The sequence below is a fragment of the Onychomys torridus genome, chromosome 7 (assembly GCF_903995425.1).
Source record: "Onychomys torridus chromosome 7, mOncTor1.1, whole genome shotgun sequence".
NCBI lineage: Eukaryota > Metazoa > Chordata > Mammalia > Rodentia > Cricetidae > Onychomys > Onychomys torridus.
The window spans coordinates 14,097,370-14,119,978 of record NC_050449.1 but is presented as its reverse complement, the minus strand read 5'-3'; the positions used below and the strand labels follow the sequence as shown (position 1 = coordinate 14,119,978).

General features: G+C 42.2%; 1 protein-coding gene across 1 annotated transcript in view; it reads left to right on the top strand.

The window, feature by feature from the left end:
• Positions 1 to 22,609, top strand: part of Muc16 (mucin 16, cell surface associated) — a 197,643-nt gene that overhangs the window by 62,462 nt on the left and 112,572 nt on the right. Inside the window, 8 exon segments of the mRNA XM_036192391.1 lie at positions 11,276 to 11,389; positions 11,476 to 11,543; positions 13,844 to 14,016; positions 15,309 to 15,344; positions 19,365 to 19,489; positions 19,695 to 19,762; positions 20,788 to 20,960; positions 21,063 to 21,098. Of these exon segments, the coding sequence (XP_036048284.1) occupies positions 11,276 to 11,389; positions 11,476 to 11,543; positions 13,844 to 14,016; positions 15,309 to 15,344; positions 19,365 to 19,489; positions 19,695 to 19,762; positions 20,788 to 20,960; positions 21,063 to 21,098 (793 nt within the window).

The window sequence follows — 22,609 nt, the reverse complement described above, 5'->3', positions numbered from 1 at the left end:
CATTCTGTTGGTTATACTTGCCTCTGAAGTTCCTGTTTGTTTACTCAGATTTTCTATTTCCAACATTCCTTCTGCTAGTGTCTTCTTCATTTTTTCTATTTCCCTCTTCAGGTCTTGGATTGTCTGCCTTGCTTTTTCATGATTTTCTTTCAGGGACTTATTGTTTTATTCCGCTAATTGTCCTTCCCTCTAGTTTTTTATAGTGTTCTTCCTATTTTTTGTTTGTCTGTTCCTCTACTTTATTTTTTATTTCTTCTATATAAGGCTCTAGCCTCTTCATGATGTTACCTATAAGGTTGTTTTCTTCTTTTTCTTCTTCTTCTTCTTCTTCTTCTTCTTCTTCTTCTTCTTCTTCTTCTTCTTCTTCTTCTTCTTCTTCTTCTTCTTCTTCTTCCATTCCGTGATGCTCAGGTCTAGCTTCTGGAGAAGGGCTAGGTTCTGGTGATGCTGTATTGTTCTTTATTCTGTTGTATGTACTTCTGCCTTGACATCTGCCCATCTCCTCTTGTGTTTGTTCTTGGTCTTATCATTATACTTCGTCCAGACAGAGATGACAGATTTAGGGAGCCTCTCTCTGGTTCAGATGGAAGCTCTGGGTCAGATGGGAGCACTGGTCCAGATGAGAGTGCTGGCAGGATAGGAGCTGGGACGCTGGACTCTGAGTCTGGGGAAGTCCCTGGGGTCTCCTTATTTTGTCCAGATGGGAGCTCCTCCTGTCCAGATGAGAGTTCCTCTGGTCTCTGGTCCAGATGGGAGTTCCAGGGCAGGATGGAAGCTGGGGGCTGGTCTCTGATTCTCAGGAAGTGGCTGGGGTCTCCAGCAGATTGGTGTGGGGGAGGGTGTGGAGACTGAAGTGTCTGCCTGCAGTCTTGGAAAAGGGGAGCCTTCCTGCAGGGCCTGCCAATTGGCAGGAACCTGGGGCCAACTTGATCAGGTCCTCCTGGTGTGGCCTGTGTCCAGCGGTGGGACCCAGGCACAGTTGCCTCTCTGACTATAACCCAGGCACTCACCTCTGTTCCAGATGGGAGTTCTGGTTCATAGATTTTTATTAGCCCAGTATTTTCACCAAAATTGCTACTATTCAAAGGAGTCAAGAACATAAATGTTCTTTCATGAAACATATCCTTCATTAGCTTACTGTGAGGATTTTCAGGATTTAGTATTTTTACTTCATTAGCTTTAACCCCTGATGTTAGCAGCTGTGATATTTAGCATTGAGTTTTTTTTTTATAACTTTCAGGTGAAGCAACTCAATTTTTTAAGATGGCTAGATTTTCTGAAGTTTGTTACCATCTATAAAGCAGTCATTTCTTTTTGAATGACTGTTTTCCTTGTCTCCTTATTAGATTTGGAAAGAAATTACTCATCGCAGGCAGTTTGGTCAAAAGGCAAAGAACATTTTTAATGTCACATAAGTTTCTACATATCTAAGACAACGTTCAGTGTATAGACTGCTTTCCCTTGTTTTAAGGTTTTAAAGTGGCTTGTTTGCTCTTATAGGTAGCTTTTTGTTAGGGTCGGCGTTCAAAACCAAGAGCTCCACTCTGATATCGGGTCACAAGTGAAGCTTTATTTTAACACGAGCTCATGGGGCACCAGCGCGAGGAGTAGCTGGTGACCCCGAGTTTAAGGCTCACAGGCCTTTTATGAGGCAGTTCTACCAGGCCAGGGGAGTGGGGTCACCCAGAGTGTAGACACCTAGACGCCAGATGTCTCCACGGTCTTTCTCAGAGTCTGGGTAGGTAAACGAATTCCAAGCTTATCTAGCAAGGGGTTATTTGGCAAGTATTTTTTTCAAGCAATTTATCTTATAAACATAACCCCAGGGGTTATTTGGCAAGCATTCTTCTCAAGCAATTTATCTTGCAAACACAACCCCAGGGGTTAATTGGCAAGCATCCTGTTAGCACAGCATGGTGGGCTAACTTTTCTGATATGGGGCATGGGGGCAGAATGCAGTATTTTCCACTGAATCTGCAATTAGCAGAGCTAGTGGGGGGGGGCTTGTTTCCCTTACAATGGCCCTTTCATTTTATTTGATCTGAGTTTTCAAGAGTTAAGCTTTCTAGCATTGCTTTGAGAAGAAACTTCATTCTGAGCTGAAAAGTTTTTGGACAGTATTGCCATCTTTAGCTGAAATACTACATGTTTCAGAATTCATTTTTCTTTATTGGCTTACTGTTAAGAGCTAGCTTATCGACTCCATTTCCCATAGTTCTTTTGGGGTCCAAGAGTGAACTCGTTCTCTTTTACCAGACTTGCTTATGAAGTTTTTGCTTTTGTAATGAGACATTTGAACCAAGTGTTTTAAGTTTTCAATTACAACACATTGGGAGATTTCTGTTCTGATCTGGCTTCAACAGGTGTCTCTCCTTCATTTGACACTGGCCCCTGAATCTGAACTGCACCTACCTTGTTAACATGCATTGAGATGGGCAATTTCTGATAGCAACTTTACTTGGGACTTGTGTTTGCCTTAGCCAGTCAGTGAAAAACAAAAGCATTTTACAGCAGAGCTTTTCCGTAGCTCCTTCTGAGAGATTTTCTCCCACTGATAGATCTTCATGTTATTTTGCTTTTTCCTCCCCACCAGATGTAGAGCTTCAGATATCTCAGACTGCTCTGTTCTTCTGCTAGGTGCCTTTTGAGATAGGGGCTTTCCCTCCCAAATCTGCCTCAAACTCCAGCAGCTTTCTAAGGAGGAATCTGTCCCTTCTCCGTTTCTTCTTCCGAGAGTCTTTCTCCCAGATAGTTCCCAGTTTGGTCTCAATTTATCCCCTTTACCCCAGAAACATTTCCCAACACCACAATGACAGCTTTTTTGCTTCTGAAGGTAGGGGCTTTAGTTCGTTTCTGTTTTCAGGGTCTGTGAGGTTTGTGTTCACAAATCAAGCTTAGGAAGGGAGGTTTTTGTCATCTCTAAGCTCACTTTAGGACAGGTGTTTTTCCCTCAGGCCTTTCACCTGACCTAGTCCCCCTGTGGGTTGCCTGTGTTTGTCTGGGTGCTCAAGGACAGAGTTTATGCCAGAGGCAACTACCCCTTAAGGCTACACTCCCTCAACTCACGGGAGTCAGTTGAAACAAAGCTTTTCTCAAAAAGATGTTTTCTCTGATAGAAAAGAAAGCTTTACTCCTGGATAGTTCTGTTTTGCCCTGGCTGGGATCTTTCCCCAGACAGCTTCTGACTCAGCAGCACAACTGCTTCAGACACAGTTCAGCTTTACTGTTTTCCCGGAAAGGTCCTTTCTTTGGTAGGAAAGCTTTTCTCAGATTTCTTTTTGCAGCTGTGGACCTATCAACCCAGGACTTGTAGGAAAGCAGACAACTGTGCTGTTCCCACCGGCTTTAGATTTGTTCATTAGCCATCTTCGCCTGGGTCTTGCACCTTCCTGCCTCAGCTGTGCTCTCCAGGAAGTTTACAACTACAGGAACTCAAGTATCCCTGAAATGCATTCCAACTCCAACACTGGCTAGTTGCTTCTCAGTTTTTGGTTAGAAGCGAGGATACAATGCTTAACAGAGTTTGTATCGCTTCAGGGGATCTTTGTGTTAGGGCAATTAAGAGTACCTTTTTATTTTGAAACTCTCACTCAGAAACAAAATCCTTGATGCCTCAGCTCAGCTGTAACTGAAAAGCCTGGCTGTTTTGCTATTCTTAGGTAAAGTTTCCAGCCCTTTTGGGTTCTCTGTAGCTCCTTACCCACATTCTCCCAAGCATTTCCCTCAGGGGACTTTGACCCACTGTCTTTTACTAGCTTGAGGAGACAGAGCTTAGAAGAGAGGTTTTTTAGGAACTCCATCCCTGTCTCCTGCATTGCAGAGAGGATTTTTAAAGCTTGAAAGAGAACTTGGAGAGATTTTACTATCTTAAGAAGTTTGTTGTTTTCCCTTAGAGCTAATCACAGATGGTCCCCATACTAATGTCATCAGGTGATTCTAATTTTTGTTCTTTTGAGAAAGTTAAAGGCTTTAGTTTTTTAAGTTTTTAAAGAGAGCTTTTGAGAAAGATTAAGGCTTTTTAGAGAGATTTCCTTCCCCCCAAATTTTCCAAGAAAAGCTTTATAGTTTATGAGAAAGATTTTTTCCAAGAGAGAGAAGACCAATTTTTCCAAAACTTCTGAACTTTAAACTTTTTGGCTTTTTACACTCACATTTTTGCCTCAGGGAGAGTCAAAAGCTTCCATAGGAAATTTTTTTCTGCCTGATAAGCTCAAAGAGGAGCCTTTTTACTACCTGTAAAGCTCAAAGAAAGATTTTTCTCCCAGTTTGCATTCATAGCCCCCAAATTTAGAAAATTGAAGAGCTTTTCTGTCTAATTGCCTTACTTATTTTTTTCTACACAATCTTACACTTCTAGGTTTTTCCTACACTATACTACTACACTATAACTGATACTTATTTTTCACAGATAGAAACCGAGAAAGGGATAGAAGACAGAAAATTTTGACAGAAGAGAATTTTGCACTGCAGCATTGGACATCCTTCCAGTCCATTTTTCTTTTCCATAACACCAAGCATGCCCCTTTCCACTGGCAGCACTAACTCAGCACTTTCGCCAAAAACTCAGTAATAAAACTATTATTTTCCTTTATCTTTAATCCCTATTACTTTGACTTTAGTCCCTGTTCATTTGTCTTTAGTCCCCCCTGTTGGTTAAAATGGCCCTGCTCGTGGCTGGCTGCCGCCTGTGGCAGCCATGACAATGAAGGAGTGTACTGGACTCACGAGCCATATGTTGGTTAAGGTGGCACTGGTGGCTGGCCACTGGTGGAGAGTGCCAGATGGAAGAGTAAGTGCAACATAGTTACCTTTTAGAGCTTTATTGGGAAAGGGGGAGAGAGAGAGAGAGTGCAAGGAGGGAAGAGAACAGAAAGAGAAAAGGGACACATAGAGGGTCCACCCGCTTTTTAAGGTGGGACACCATCGAAGGCTGATGACATAATTAAGAACATAGTCCTTACACACAACCCCCTTCTTTTCTTCTTTTTCTTTCCTTTTTTTTTTCTTTAGTCCCTATTCATGGCACCATTCTGCAGGGCGTTTACCCACCAACTCCACAGTTCTCCAGAGTTGTATTGAGTGCAAGCAGCAGGAAATATTAGATAAAAGGATTTAGAGTGTAGAGATAAACAGAAAATAAAGGATAGCCTCAAGAGGGCCTGGAATCTATTCCAATGAGCCCTGACTGTCTCTGCCCCAGGGTATTTATAGAGACACCAAGGGATGGAGCAAAAGACCTCTCCGAAGCATTGTTAAGTGCAGACCATCTCAGACACCTGCACTCAAGCCTGTGGTCCTAATCATCCCCTCTATGCAGACCTGTGGGTAAAGCCACGAGGAACCTGAAAACGGGCTCCCACAGGTGATGATGATTGTATTGGTGGTATTGTTAACAGTGTTAGTGCTGACAGTGTTAAGGGTAATAGTGGTATTAGTTTTGATTATGGCATTGATTATGGTGGTTATGTTATTGATTATAATAATAGTGTTGATGACGATACAGCAATGATGACAATGTTGATTATGGTGAAGAGTGATGATAATGATGGAAGTGATGTCTATAAAAACAGTGATGGCAAAAACAATGATGATGAAGATGAGGATGATGTTGACAAAGAAGTTGAAAGATAATATCTGACCTAAATGCTGAATGCTGTTCATTTTTATATATGAACCTATCTAGTTGTATTTTATATCCTTTTGAAACAAGCTTTACAGGCAAGAGAAGTATAGAAAAACTTTTATCACCCATTTTCTAAAGTCGGCATATATTAGTTATATAAGATAGTTGGTTTCTATGACATTTTCATACATATATATATAATGTACTTTTCTCATACTCACCTTTCATTACTTCTCTTGTCCTCTGCTATCCTCTCCCTCATCTCCTTCCTCTTCCAAAATAGTTTTTATAATTTGACAAATTTTAAACTTTATTTTTAAATCCAGATTCTGCATATAAATGCATATTTGTCTTTTTGAATGGCTTGCTTTACTTAACATGATGCTGTACAGTTCCACCCATTTTTTGCAAATGTCATATTTCATTCTTCTTTATAGTAGGATAACATTCAATTGTGTTTATATACCAGATTTTCTTTTTCCATTCATGTGTTGAAGGGCACAGGGGCTAATTCTTTTTCCTGGATTTTATGAATAATTCTGGAATAAACAAAGACATGCAGGTATCTCTGTTATATGTGATCTAGCTTCATTTAGGCAAAACAAGCAGTATTCACTTTTAATTTCTGGGTTGACTTTGAGAAAAAAACTATCATAAATTATTATATTTTCTCTACTTTTGAATAATATATTTACTTCAGTTAACTCTGATACTGAGCAAACTTGTTTTGCTTTTGGTAACACAATGCCTTATCCATGGTACACTACACAAAATGTACTCATTCGTTCATGAAAAGAAGGAATGAAGTATGTTTCTAGAAACGCATAGAAAATCCCTTCCTTATACTGGTTCAAATCTGTAGTCATTCTCAGATTTCATCTATACAGCTACGTAGCACCTACACCAACACTTCTTCCACAGTAAACTTCACAGTTGACAATGGCGTTCATTCTCATCTGAAACAAGGCCTCTTCCATGATAGACATCACCAGCTGATAGCAGCATCCATTCCCACTTGTATCAAGCTCTCTTTTGTGGTAGATATCATCAGCTGGTAATAGTATCCATTTCTACCTGTAGTAAGCCCTCTTCCTAGTAGAAATTACTAATTGATAATAGTATCCACTCATTCTATGTTTAAAGTAGCCCCAGAATCCTCACCACCCAAATACCTCAGGAAGTTACTTCTAATGCATTTTGGTTGTAAGATAGTCTAGGATTCTCTGACATATGAGGACTTTTGTAGTATTCCTGTGAGATATTTGTGATATTCAAGGCTCAGTATAAACTCATCTTGGTCATGAGATGTGATTTCAGCCAGTTCCCTGCTTTCTCTGGCTAACAGCTAAAGAACAAATAAATACACGATTTCTACTCAATGACTTTGTAATTCTGTACTAAAGTTACCTATTGATCACAACCTTGGCCTTGGATCCTATAAGAACCTATCCTCCATATTTATAAAGGAAAAGCTCAGAGGTATTAAAATTAATAGTACAATCTCTAGATTTAGCTGGTTTAAATGTTGAGTTCATCGAACTATGCCCTCTGAATGTGGGTTAATGTTGTATGGCTTGATGTGTTTGTGGATCTCTTGGCAATGGGAACAGGACTTATCCTGGGTAAACAAACTGGCTTTTTATAGCTCATTCCCTAGGGTGCAATGCCTTACTCATCCTTGATGCTGGGGGGAATGGCTAGGTCTGGCCCCAACTTGGTATGCCAACCTGTGTTGACTACCCAAGGGAAGCCTTACCCTCTATGAGGAAGGAATGCATGGAATGGTGGTAGGTGTGGGGAGAGGAGAAGAGGATGGAGGGGGAACAGGGTTGTTATGTAAAAGGAAAGAAAAAATTTAAATAAAAAAATATTTTAAAAGGTGAGTTCTTACAAGACCCAATACATGGTCAACTCTAAGCAGGAGAAGTCAATTTTCTATTGCTCCATGGGTTATCATTTGAGGTCCCTTTACATAAACCAAAATCTAAAATTGTTTATGTTTCTTATGTAAAATGGCAAAGGATTTGAATATAAACTATGCACATTATCCATTATATTTTATAGTTTCTCTAGATAACATACAATACCTAATCCTAGGAGAATGGTGTACAGTTTTGTTCAGGGAATAATGATTTTTTTAAAAAGGAAACTGTACATATCTGATACAAAATCAGTTTTTCAAACATATACACAATCTGCACAATGCAAATGTGGAAACTAGAAACAAAGGGCTAACAATACTATGCCATTTTATATAAGAGATTTGAGGGCTGGAGCTAGGACTCATCTAGCAGAGTGCTTGCCTTATATGCACAAAGCTCTGAGTTCCAACCCTAACTCACCATAAAACATGATCACACAACTGTCACTTCAATACTTGGGAGGTGAAGGCAGGAAGATCAATGAGTTCATAGTCATTCTGGGTTACATAGTTCAAGTCCAAAACCTGTTTCTAACTAACTAACCAACTAAATCAGACTTCAGCATCCAAAGATTTTAGTTTCCAACCTAATTTGGTTTTTTATTGTTAAGATAAATACTATGACCAAAACCAACTGGGAAAGGAAAAGGTTCAATTGGTTTACAGGTTACAGTCCATTTTTGAGTAATTCCAAGGCAGGAACCTGGAGGCAGGAACTGAAGCAGAAGTCACAGACAAATTCTTACAGGCTTGCTTTCTTATACAACCAAGGACCACCTATGTAGTGGTGGCACCACACACAGTAGGCTGGGCCCTCCTACATCAATCATTAATCAAGAAAATGTTCCGTAGACATGGCCACAGGCTAAGCAGATGGAAGCTGTGGTAGTTTGAATGTAATTGGCCCCCATAAGCTCATAGGCAGTGCCATTATTAGGAGATGTGGCCTTCCTGGAGTAGGTATGGCCTTGTTGAACAAAGTGTGTCACTGTGGAGGAGGGCTTTGAGGTCGCATATAAGTTCAAGCCATGCCCAGTGTCTTAGTTCATTTCCTATTGCCTGCCTGTGAAGATGTAGGACTCTCAGCTCAAGCCCCATGTCTGCCTGCATGCTGCCAGGTCCCACCATAATGATAATGGACAGAACCTCTGAACTGTAAGCCACTCTTATTAAATGTTTTCCTTTATAAGAGCTGCCATGGTCAGAGTGTCCCTTCACAGCAATAGAAACCCTAACTAAGACAGAGGCAGTTTCTCAATTGAGATTTCCTCTTCCAAAGTGACACTATTTTTTCTTAAGTTGACAAAAACTAGACAGTACTGTATCATTTATGAGGATGTAAAACTGCTTATAGGACCACTTCACTGATGATATTTTTATTATTGAGAAAGGAATGATTATAGATACAAAAGAGATGGAAATTGATATAATAGACACTCGTTGTACAGAAGGACATCTGATGGCTTTGTTGAGTACCAGGCAATAGCTTGAGGGATAGCAGTGAGGAAAACAGTGGAAGTCATTGCCATAGAGTTGGTGGGATTACAATCTAAGAAAAGGAATTAATAACTAAAATAAGACATTGTAAGAGCATCCTGGCCTCTTTCTTCTGTCACTCTACTTTTCACCCATCAGGACGCTTGCTCTAACACATATCACCTTGGGTCCATTGTTTTCTTCACCCTCACTCCACCTACCATCCAGGCCTCTATTACCTCTTACTCAGACACCAGAAATGGTTTTCCTGGGGTTTCTCTGCTTCCATTTTTCCCTCTGTAATTTGTTTACCACATACCAACCACAAGAAGGTTTCTAAATATGTATCACTGTCCCACACCTGAAATCACAGCACTTGGAAGGCTCAGACAGGAGGGTCTGAGTTCAAGGCCACTATGGACTACACAATAAGATTCTGGCTCAAGAAAGTTCATTAATTTGAAACATACTATCAGAGTATATTACTTTCCTAGATGAAATATTTCTGTAATTTATTGTTATTGTTACAAGATCCAAATTTGGGGCTGGGGAGATGGCTCAGCAGTTAAGAGCCCTGGCGCTCTTGCAGAGCAGGTTCAGTTCCCAGTACCCACATGGCAGCTTCCCACCATCCAGTCCCAGGGCTTCTGGCGCCCTCTTCTGACCTCTACAGGCACTACATGCGTGTAGTCCACAGACCTACACGTAGGCAAAACATCCATACATACAAAATTAAAATAAATGTGATAAAAACAAAACACATTACTCACTACACATACCTCTCAGTGACCATTCATTTCTTCTTTCCTTCCCCTCTCCCTCTTCCTCTCTCCTCCCTTCCTTTTCCTTTTCTATCCTCTTCCTTTTCCTCTCTCAATCTTCACTTTTCTTTCTTCCCTTCCTACCCTCACCCTTTTCTTCCTTCCTTCCTTCCTTCCTTCCTTCCTTCCTTCCTTCCTCCCTCCCTCCCTCCCACCCTCCCTCCTTCTCTCTCTCTCTCTCTCTCTCTCTCTCTCTCTCTCTCTCTCTCTCTCTCTTTCTTTCTTCCTCCCTTTCCTTTCTTTCCTCCCTTTCTTATTCATAGTTTCCTATTAGTTTCACCAAGAGAAGGCATTGGTAGAGCAGTGGTAGAGAGGCCAACCAGGGTCTCTCTCACCAATTCTCTCTCTTTTCCTTCATTCATCATTGACAGCGAGGCCTGTGTTTCCTCAATGGGTTGCTGATACTCTCTGACATAACAATGCTTTGCCCTTTTGTCTTTCAGATCTTTGGGATTGATTTTCTAATATTTGCATCCCTCCTTCAGGGGGTTGGTTTTATTGTTATTATTGGGGTTCTTTCATAATTAAATATCAGACATTTATTCTATTTTACTAACCAGAAATATTTGCTATGTTATTCCTTGAAGGGAATACATATTTACTGAAGAAAGGAAGAAAATAAAATTGCAATCAGTGGGGCTAGAGAGATAGGTTGTTGATGAAATGCTTGTGCTTGTTTTACAAATATGAGGATCCAAGTTCTATTCCCAGAACTCATGTGCTCACTTGTAATCTCAGTGCTTCAGAGACAGGATGGGTAGGTTCCTGGTGCTGTCTGGCTAGATAGACCAGTCGATTTGGTGAAATCTAGGCTAAAGAGATTTTATCTCAAAAGAATAATAGAAGGGGATAGACAGTGTTCAAGGAATGACATCCAAGGATGTCCTCCCCCACCACACACACATAGACACACACACCCACAGACACACACACAAACACATACACACACCATACATATGTATATACACAGGCACACACATTCCCATGTATATGAACACAGACACAATAAAGAGCAGTCACAATAACTTAAGTTATGGTCCATGTCTGCTCTGGTTCAAGAACCAATTGAGCAGTGAGTTGGTAAAGGCTGTAGGACCCCCTCTCCTCTCTCTCTTGCACACACACACACACACACACACACACACACACTCGAAGAATACATTCCTACATTCCTATCTGCATTGGCTTGCACACACACACACACACACACACACACACACACACACACACACACACACTCGAAGTATACATTCCTACATTCCTATCTACATTGGCTCAAGGACTAATTGAGTGGAGTCCTCTGACAGAGAGAATAAGAGCCTCCTGCCTTTGGGAAGACTGGTTCAGGCTGTACGAAGGGCAAGACAAGGATCTCATACAAGCTGAAGACAGATGTTCTCTTCTCTGCTTTCCTGCTTTGCAGCCTTGACCCAGTCCCTGGTGCCTTTTACCCTCAACTTCACCATCACAAATCTACAATACACACCAATTATGAAACACCCAGGATCCTTCAAGTTCAACAAAACAGAGACAGTCCTGCAGCACCTGGTAAGAGCCCTTATATAATGACCTCCCACTTCTCCCTCTTAATCACCCCCAAATTTCTTACTCTTTTCTCTCTCCTTCCTCTCCAGCTTGCTGCTGTGTTCAAGAATACCACCATTGGTCCATTGTACTCTGGGTGCCAGCTGACGTTGCTCACGTAAGATGTCTAAGAATGTGTGCTTACACTCCTATGCTTCCCACATTCCTGACTCTCCCTGTTCCCCACTTGCCCATCAAAGCCACACTGAGTACTGGGGATACTCTCTTTACTGGATCTTCTCCCCAGTTCTCATCCTCTGAACTATATTATACACCTAACCAAGGTGTATAATATAGCCCCAGAAATAATTTCCCAGCAATGTTCAAAATTATTCTCCCTCCATTCAAGAAAATTTATAAATCCATAAATCCAAACAGGATAGTTTCTGTGGCATGCTCACCTCTCTTTTTTAAAGATTTATTTTTATTTGACTCTGTGTGTGTGTGTGTGTGTGTGTGTGTGTGTGTGCGTGTGTGCGTGTGTGTGCGCGCGCGCGCGCGCCCGCAACATCATGTGTATCTGCCCATGTGCATGCATGTGTGTAGCAGTGAGATGACAACTTATTGGGAGTCATTGCCCACCTTCTACCTTGTTTATAAGTCAGTCTCTCTTGTTTCTTCCTCTGGGCTGCAAATGCAAACTTTCAGCTGATTCTCCCATCTCTGCCTCCCATATCTCCATGTCAGTGCTCATGCTGAAATTACAGCTGCCAACAACTATATCCAGTGTTTAAAGCTTATGTTGTTAAGGTTATGCTATATGCACTCTTCTCCAATGAGCTTTCTGATTGCTTTACATGTTCATCTCTTAAGCCCCATTGAAAGTGCTCAAGGGGGCTGAAGAATTTTGTGCACACACACGCACACAGTTAAGACAAAAAGGAAGTGCTAAGAAATTAAACAACTGAGTTATTTGCAAGGTCATTAAGTGAAATCACCTTTTTATTTCTTAAGCTTATCCGGAGATGGCCGGTACAAGTTAAACATTTCTAAATCTAAAATGCTCACAGTTTCAGATTCTCTCTCTCTCTCTCTCTCTCTCTCTCTCTCTCTCTCTTTGTGTGTGTGTGTGTGTGTGTGTGTGTGTGTGTGTGTGTGTGTGTGTGATATGAGAGAGTCTGTATAGGTATATTGCTTGTCTGGGTGTTTTTAGCCCAAGGTTGACATGTCTGTCCTTCGTTGTTTCTTGACCTTATATTTTGGAGATAGTCTCTCAGCAATCCTGAAGCTCACCATTTCATCCATACTGGCTGGCCAATGAGATTCAGGGTCACTCCCTTAACTCTGGGATTAGACATATGCACTGCCATGCTCAGATATGGTTGTGGCTTCTGGGTTATGAACATGGGTCTTTATGCTTGTGGAGCAAGTGTTCTTGCTCACTGAGCCATGTGCTTAGCCCTAGAATTTCTAGTGTCAAGTTGACATTCAAATTTTTTTGGAAATTACAGAAATTTAAATTTCATGATAAAGATGTAAAATTGGTAAAATTCTGTGTAAATATTCCAAAGTCTTAAATGCTCTGATATCTGAAAAAAAAGAAAAAAAAAAACTGTAGTCCTAAGCATTTCAGATAAGAGATGCTCAACTTGAATGTGCATAATGAATAAGCATCCTGCCTCCTCTAGTCCCAGTTTGCTTTCTTTGTCCAATGACTGTTTATAAATTCTGGATTACTTTACCTTGCCCAAATGCTAACTTTATTTCTGTAGTGTGTATGTGTATGTGTGTGTGCATGCATGGATGGTTGTACACGTATCCATGTACACATGTGTATGGAGGCCGGAGGTCAACCTCAGTTATCCCTCAGGTCTCACCACCTTGTTTTTGTTGTTTCTGTTTGGTTGTTTTGTTTCATTTTGGTTTTTGCAGTCTCTCATTGTCTTGGAACTTTTCAGTATGGCTAGGTTGACTGGCTAGTGAGCCTTAGAGATCTATCTGTTTCACATCTCTAACATGGGGCTTACAAATGCATACCACCACACTCAGCTTTTTAACATGGGGTCTTTGATTGAGTTCAGCTGCTAATGCTTGCAAGGCAAGTAGTTACTGACAGAGCCATCTGCCCAGTACTCTTGTGGTATTTTCTGACATGATTATTCTTTTTTTTTTCAAAAAGGATTTTATTATTGCTTATATTTATATTCATATGTAAGTGTATGTGTATATGTGAGCATGCATACCTGCATGTAGGTGCTCCTGGAAGATAGAAGATGTTGGATGCCCTGGAGCTGCAGGCACAGGGATTGTGAGCTGTCCAACACGGATACTCTGGTAACCAAATTCAGGTTCTCTGCAAGAACAGCAAGCATCATTAACTTATTAAGCCATATCTCCAGCCCTCAGACATAATCTTACAAGCCATCCTCATCATCCATTTTGAATTTATTCTCATCCCTATTATCTCCCTGCACTCAGGCCTGAGAAGGATGGATCAGCCACTGGTGTGAACATGATCTGTTCTCATCGATCTGAGCCCACAGGCATGGGGCTGGACCCAAAGCAGCTGTACTGGGAGCTGAGTCGTGAGACCCATGGCATCACCCAGCTGGACTTTATGACCCTGGACAAGAACAGCCTTTATGTCAATGGTGAGTGGGTGAGCACCTGCAAACTGCCTTCCCCAGGGAGTTCATTGAACAATCTATGCTCTGGACCACACACACACACACACACACACACACACACACACACACACACAGAGAGAGAGAGAGAGAGAGAGAGAGAGAGAGAGAGAGAGAGAGAGAGAGAGACAGAGAGAGACAGAGAGAGACAGAGAGAGACAGAGAGACAGAGAGACAGAGAGACAGAGAGTGATAGACAGACAGACAGAGGATACAGAGGGAGGAGGAGAGGAAGGAGAGGAGGAGGAAAAGGAAAGCGGGGAGAGAAAGGCAATAGCTTTTGTGGAAATATAGGAGAGACTAGATACAGATAGCAAGAGATGGACATGGTAGTGAGGTGAACTGCAGACAACCTGAGAATGAATTTCTTTTTTATGGTCTAATTATATTTTCTGGGTTTTGTCTACAGAGTCTCTATTCATGTGTGTGTGTGTGTGTGTGTGTGTGTGTGTGTGTGTGTGTGTGTGTGTGTGTGTTGTGTTAGGGTTCAAACCCAGAGCTTTATGTATGCTAGGCAAGTACTCAACTGTTGACCTCTGATTTTTACATCCAGTCCCCAGAATCAGCATTTTGTGAGTATTGGGTAAATATGACTAAAAATAAATCCAAGTTAGGCCAGGCAACACATACCTGTATCTCAGCTACTTGTATATGATGATACACACCTGTAGCTAGAATTTTCTCTCCAGGTCCACCAAGCCCTGGAAGTCCCATAGCCCACTTATAAGCATACAGATGCTTATATTATTTAAACTGCTCAGCCATTAGCTCAGACCTACCATTATCTAGCTCTTACTCTTATACTCAGCCCATTTCTGTTAATCTACATGTCGCCACCTGTTCTGTGGCTTTACCTGCTGCCCTTATAGGATGCTCCCTGGACAGCAGGCTGGTGTCTCCTCCTCTCCACCTTCCTGTTCTTTCAATTCTCCTCTCTGCTAGTCCCGTCTATACTTTCTGCCTGGCTACTGGCCAACCAGTGTTTTATTTATCAATCAATCATCCACAGCACACACCTGTGATCTCAGCCACTTAAGAGAACTGTAAGCAGAAACATCATGAGTTCAAGGTCTTTCTGGGCTATAATGTGGGACTCTGACTTAATCAAGTAGAGGAAATCTAGGGATCTAGATAAGTGGCAGAACAATTTCCTAGCATGTACAAGGCCTTAGATGCTTGCTCATTGATTCTAGTCTCTTGCAACTTCTTTTCATTCCTCATTCCTTGACTATTAACTTTTGTTCTTTTTCTTTATGCAGGTTATAACCATTGGTTCCTGACCTCAACCACTAGCAGTAAGTAATTTGGACCCAAGTATCATTTCACCTTTTTTTATCCCCTACACCACATCCCTAGAAAGGGCAGGAGCCAAAGTAGCCTAAGTTTTCCTCATCTGCATTGTTATTTCCTGACTTAGAAGAGATACTCCCAGAACAGATTCAGACAGGGAAAATGATTTTAAGATCTTATGATGAGCAGCCCATGCCCGCGGAAGCATTCTTTCTTTGATTCATTATAATTTTCATCTAATTGCTATGACTTTCTACTAGTATCCCAGCAATAAGTACAACTTGTGTCTTGGGGTCTTCCGGTATGAGCTTCCATTTTAGGTACCTTTCTACAGGTCTGGTAAAAAGGCTCAGTTAGTTATATAGGCATGAGGAACTGAGTTCAATTCCCACCATGCACATAAAAGCTGGGCAGGGTGGTATGTACTGTAATCTTAGCACTGGGGAGGCATAGGAAAGTGTGATACCTACTACAAACTTCTAATGTCCTGTAGCAGTGGTACATCAGGAAAGCCCTGAGGCTTCATTCATTCATTTATTTATTTGTTCATTCAACAAGTATTTATTAAGCTCTTACTGTGTTTAATGCCCTGATGATGTGACATAAACAAAATAGTATGGGCTCTAGACTATGGAGAACAGACAGCAGGGGAGACAGAGAAGGAAAGTAGGACTATACTCAATTAAAGTGCTCAATTAAAGTAGATGACTGTCACTGTGTGAGTTCACCTGCGTCCATAGACTGAAGACTCAGAGGCACCTGAAGAATGAGTCTGGCCTATCCAGCTACAGGGGTTCCAGCCTCTAAGGACTGAAGTGCTTTCCTTTCACCCAGGGCATTTTGGTTTTCTCCATATTTACACTTTGGCAAGTTGATTTCGATATGTTCAAAATAAATTGAAAGAAGCTTCTAAAAATACAATGCCAAGTGCAAATTTCTTGATTCATCAGGTACCACAGTTTTCCAGGTTTCCCCAAACCAAGTTTTGCATAGGCTTTGGGTCCTTGGGAAACTCTCAGACAAGATTCACATAGGGCCACAAGAGAAACAAAGGGTATCTCTAAACAAAGGATAGGTTATGGCTAGGTGCTACTCTCTGGAGTCAGGCCAGGAGTGTCTCAGCAGGAATGTTGCCACAGATGACCTTAGTGTGGGACCCACAGGTACATAGATAATCTTCTCTCTCCTTACTTTTCTAATGACCTGAGTCAGCAGGGATAAGGGTCTTGAACAGTGAAGTGTTGAACTAGAGAGGCAAAAATGAGAAATAAAGAATCAATAAATAAGGAGATGAAAAGACAAAGGAATTAACCTGATGACTTATGCCAAGCAAGTTTATTAAGAACTCAGTATTATATATACTGTTTCCAAAGGGGTAAATGGCCCAGGTCAGCAGAGAGCTAAGTCAGATAACACTGGCAAAGAGAGAACAGGATATTTCACAGATACAGCTGCCTTAGGACTGATTACTACAGCCCAGAAAAAAAGTCAGGTCCCTAGGAATCACAACCTCAACTCTTCCAAGGCATTGACTCCAGCACCAGACAGGCCTTGCCAAGTCCATTCCTGGACAAGAACACAGAACTAAAGTTTCTTCTGTCCTTTCATCAAGGACTCTGAGAAAGACTTGGATCAGTCTGACTCCCCACATTCTTTGTGTGTGTGTGTGTGTGTGTGTGTGTGTGTGTGTGTGTGTGTGTGTGTTTTAGATGCTTATGCATGCATGCACATGCATGTGGATGTCAAAGATCAATAATGGGTGTTTTCCCATAGGCTCTCCACCTTAATTTTTGACATAGTGTCTCCAACTGACCTGTAGCTCACCAATTCAGCTTGACTATCATCTGGCCAAGGAGCTCCAGAGATCCTCCTGTCTCTGCCTTCCAAGTGTTGGGATTAAAGGTGTTCAGTGTAGCTCCGCACCCAGCTTTTTGCATAGGTACTGAAGATCTAAAATCAGGCCCTCATGATTGTGAGACAAACACTGGACTGACTGAGCCATCTCCACAGCCTCTTAGTTTTCAGCTGAGGAAAAATGAGAACAACATACTGTATGCATAGACCTGAGAACTATAATGTCATCTAGCATGGGCTGGTTCTATTTCAGCTGAGGTTCAGCATTCTATACTGAGCCTTCTCATACCTCGAGGGGCTCTGCTGAAGGTTCTGAAAGAACAGACACCATTCTTAGCTTATTCTATTCTCTTGTTTTCCATCACTAAAAGTGCTAGGGCTTGAGATTCAAGGAGAACACTGAGGCAGATTGTGATTTGGGGTAAGAGATACATAAGAAGAGAAATTAGTCCCATGGATAGACAGAACAGTGGTGTGTCTGAGGTGATATCAAGCCCATGAAGCACCGTGAGGATCCTTTCTTATAGATCTCAGAGGAAGGAAGTGGTTTCATGTAGTCAGGCTGTCACTGATTGCTGGATGGGCAGCAGGGGGAGGAAAGAGAGGGATCTTACATTTCCAGGAAGTAATATATGACTCTTAGGTATGGAAGAAGTCAGGAAGAAAGGGCATGTCTAGTTTCAGGTGTACCAAGTATGTGGAATGTGTCACTACTGGTAATGCTCTCTATATGTGCCTGAGTGTGGTACCCTAAGATCTGTGAACTTCGTGGGGGTGGGGTGGGCATAGGGTGGGGTAGAGGTGGGATGGGGTGGGGTGGGGTAGGGGGACAGTGTCTGTTATTCTCTTAGAATCCAAGAGCCTGAAGAGTCTATTAGGGATTAGGGACTAGACAGGATTTCAGTAGGGAGCTTTTATTTCCAGTACAATGGAAATAAGAAAGAAGCTGTTGCTGGTGAGCATGACCAGAAGAACAAACACCTATTACTTCCAGGGATATACTGATCCCTGATCACTTGAGAAAATTGAGGTTTCACTATCATCTGGACCTGCCGATGGACCTTGATAAAGGGTTTGAGGAGAACAAGACTAGGCACACAAAGGCTGGGCTTGACTCAGGCCGTGTAATTTGGAGATTGTATAAGTATTTAATTTCCCCTTGGCTCAAATTTTACGTCTTTAAAACAAGCTTCCCAATACCATCTCCCACCAAATCAATGGCTCTGATTTAAGGAAACCATGTAAAATGGACTAAAACCCCAGTATAACACATATATTTCTTCAGATAATTTTTCTCCTGTGTGCATGTGCATGCACATATGGGAGTAAGTTGGCTTGCATGTGTGTGCACATGCCTATGGATGCTGAAAGCCATCCTTAGGCATTATTCCACAGGTGCCTTCCACAGTTTGTTTTCTGAGACAGGGCATCTCACTGGGCTGGAATTCACCAAGTAGGAGAAGCTGGCTGGCTAGTGAACCCCAGAAATCCACCTGTTCCTACCTCCCCAACACTGGGATTGTAAGTGTGTACCACCATGCCTGGCTTTTTGTAGATGGGTTCCAGGATCGAGTCCTGATCCTCGTTCCTGACTTTAGTGACTGAGCCATTTCTCTAGTCCACTCTCTGCCCTTAAAAATATTTTAAAATTAATTTTCACTTGTTGTGTATGCACGCAGACATGTGTGTGTATAAAAGATAGTGTGGGTGTTGAGATCAGAGGACAACCAATGGAAACTGGCTCTTTATTTTTGCTGTGTGGATCTTGGGTATCAAACCCAGAGATCATCAAGCAAGTGATTTGGCTGAGTCATCTCACAGACTCTTAAACCCTCTACTGAGAGAGAGACAGAGACAGAGAGACAGACAGAGACAGAGACAGACAGAGAATATATATGTGAGTTGCAGAAAAACAAATTGGGTTAAATGAAAACTCAGAAAATAAAGATGCATGTTAGAATTTTATCAACACAGGGTCTGGTGTGTTTAGTTTATGCCCCATGGTGTACTAAACCCCACAGAGAAATTCTACTCATGCTTGACACATGACAGGTGATGCCAGACCCACTCTCTTCCCTGGGGAGCTGTGACCCAGATTCTAGTGCAGGAAGATGCCCATGTTCACGGAGGAAGCAGCAGCTTAGTGTGTCTTTCTCCCACCCCCATTGTAGTGCCGGGCTCTCCTCTGATGCCTTTCATCATCAACTTCACCATTACTAACCTCAAGTATGAGGACAGTATGGGTCACCCTGGGTCCTGGAAGTTCAATGCCACTGAGAGAATCCTACAAAAACTGGTAAGAGCTCTGCTCAGTACTTGCAGAATTTCCCACATACATAAACCTATGAATTAGACCACACTCTGCAAGAAGGCCACACCAACCTCAACCTCGTTCCACAGATTCCAGCTTTGCTCACAGATACTAGCTCCATACATCTCAGAAAAAACAATTTGTATTCTCTCAGTTCTTATATTCACAGCCTTCTTGCCTTTCTCCATAGCTGTGGCCTTTGTTCAATAAGACAAGTATCAGCCTCCTGTATTCTGGCTGCAGACTGATCTCACTCAGGTGAGTCCTAATAAAAAGAAGGTAGAGATCCTGGATGTGTCCCAGACCGGAAGTGTGCTGGGCTTCCTTCCTTTTCTCATGTCTATACATTGTCCATGTGGAATTTAGGACACACTGGATCCAACATCCAAGGTGTCCCCTCACCCAGCAACTGCCGCTTCAGTCACCCCACAGCCTGCAGACCATCTGCTGGCTGATGGCCTTTTCCTGTTCATCCATTCTGAATTCCCACCACCATGCCCTCACTGAGGAACCAAAGGAGCTTTAAATTCTACCCCAGAATTCTCTTGAGATATTGTCCTAGTTTCATTTCTGTCACTGTGATAAACACCTCAACCAAAAGCAACTCAGAGGAGAAACGGTTTACTGTAGCTGGAACTTTGAAGTGACAGTCTGTAGTTACTTTCAGGCCAGTCCCAGCAGCTGATGACTGAGACAGACACATCACACCCACAATCAAGAATAGAGAGAACTAAAAAGAGAAATGCTCTCTTGTCCACACTCAGCTTGACTTCTCCACTCTTACACAGTTCAGGATCTGCTGCCTAGTATATGGTGCTGACCACAGAGTGCTAGGTATCCCCACCTTAGTTAGCTTCATTAAAACCAGCCCTCACAGACTTGACCACAGGTCAGTCCAGTGTAGATACCACCACCCCCCCATTTAAACTCTCTTCCTGGTTGATTCAGGTTGACAGTTAAAGCTAACCGGCACAGACGTTAATGTCTTTTCCCTTGCTTTAATCTCCAAATCCTTATCTGTCTTAAATATGAACTCTCTATTCTTCACACCATCAGAATGTAGATTAGTGCCTCACATTTAATAAAAAAAAATTTTTTCCTCCATGTCTGCTCAGGTTCACAGGCTCCTAGAAGTCAATACACTCAGAGACTCTAAGCCTGATCTGTCACCTCTATACCAGTCATCCTACCTCCCCCTGGCTCCTTCCTTTCCTGCCCCTATCATCTTAAGATGCTTTCTAGGTGATCTCTTTATCATCATTCTTCTCATCTATCCTTCTCAGGCCTGAGAAAGATAAAGCAGCCACAGGAGTAGATGCCATCTGTACTCATCATCCAGACCCCACTGGATCTGAGCTGGACAATGAGCAGGTGTACTGGGAATTGAGTGAGCTGACCAATGATATCAGCCAGCTGGGCCCTTACACCTTAGACCACAACAGCCTTTACATCAATGGTGAGCAGTGGCCATAGTGCTCTATTACACAGCATACATTTCCCCCTCTCAGCCTCTACTTTCTCACCCTACTCCATTCTCACTCTTTCATTATCTCTTCAGGTTATACACACCAGATCCTGTCCACCACATCCATGAGTGAGTATTGCGAGGCTCTGTAAGTATCTCCTATGCTGTAAGTCACAACCCCATGAAATAAAACAAAAGCCCTACATTTCATTGCTTTAGCCCCTCTCCATCTACAGGTGCATGAAAACTTATGCCCATTTCCTAAGTCAGGCTAGGCATATAGCTCAGTAAAGTGCTTGCATTGGGCTTGGAGTTTGATCTCTAGCACCATGTGAAAAGCCGGGTGTAGTGGCGCACATCTGGCGCACATCTGTGATCCTAGCTCTAGGAGGAGTAACCAGGAGGATCCTTGGAGTTACTGGTCAACCAGCCTTAATGACTTGAGGATTCACAAGTCTTACAACCTGGCCTGGACAATGCGCGATGTAATGGGAACTGAGCAAGCTGACCAATGAGATCACCAGCTAAGCCCTTACACCTTGACCTTAAAACACAAAGTAGAGGGTGCTTGAGGAAGAACAACACCTGAGGGGTTGGAGAGATGACTCAGCAAATAACAGTGCTAGCTGCTCTTCCAAAGGACCTGGGTTCTATTCTAGATACCCCAAGGATGGCTCACAATCATCTGTAGCTCCAATTCTAGGGAGTCAAATGCCCTTTTCTGGCCTCCCTGAGCACCAGGCATGCACATAGTGCAAAGACGTGATGCAGGCAAAACATCCCTACACATAAAATAAGATAATTTATAAAAGAATGACACCAGATGTTAGTCTCAGCCTCCATATGCACGTGCACATCTGTACATTATATATGGGAATTCTCAAAAAAAATATACACGTGCACATCTGAACATTATATATAGGAAGTCTCAGGTGTGTGCACTCCCCTCTGGTATCTTGAAAATGAAAGGATTTTCACTCTAAATACCAGGTATTTTTTAATCCTCTGCTTCTGTGGTGACCACCATTTCTGGCAGAATGACAACCCCTGTCTCCAGTTCCACAGGTAGAAATTTTTTCTCTGAAGATACTCCTATAATTGCAGCAGGCAAAAGGAGGGAGGGAGCATGTAGCACATCTCAGTTCCCTGAGAATTCCTTAAATATCAGACGCAATAGGCCAAGACATTATCTAAAACATATTCATGAACCCCGTAGGCAGTCTGTAGTTTTAAATCCTTTCCTAGCCCTTTGAAAAAGTCAAACCAGCAGGGCTGCTAGGTGAGAACTGAAGTGTATAGTGGCCTCTGTGCCAAAACCAACTCAGGGGCACAGGAGTAGCTCAGTAAGCACTTGGCTTGCCACCAGAACCTGAATTAGATTCCTCAAGCCCACATAAAATTGGCAGATGCAGTAGGAAGCACTTGAAGTTTCAGTACATGGAGACAGAGATAGGCAGATCCCTGGGCCTCACTGGACAGCTGGTAAGTTCCAGGCCAATTAGTTCTCTAGCCCAAAGGAGGTAGCTGTTCCTGAAGGTGGTACCCAAGGTCATTCCTCTGGCCTTCACACATGCACACAAATATGAACATGCACTGTCATATTAACATATTAACATGTCACATTCACATTAAGAAAAAAA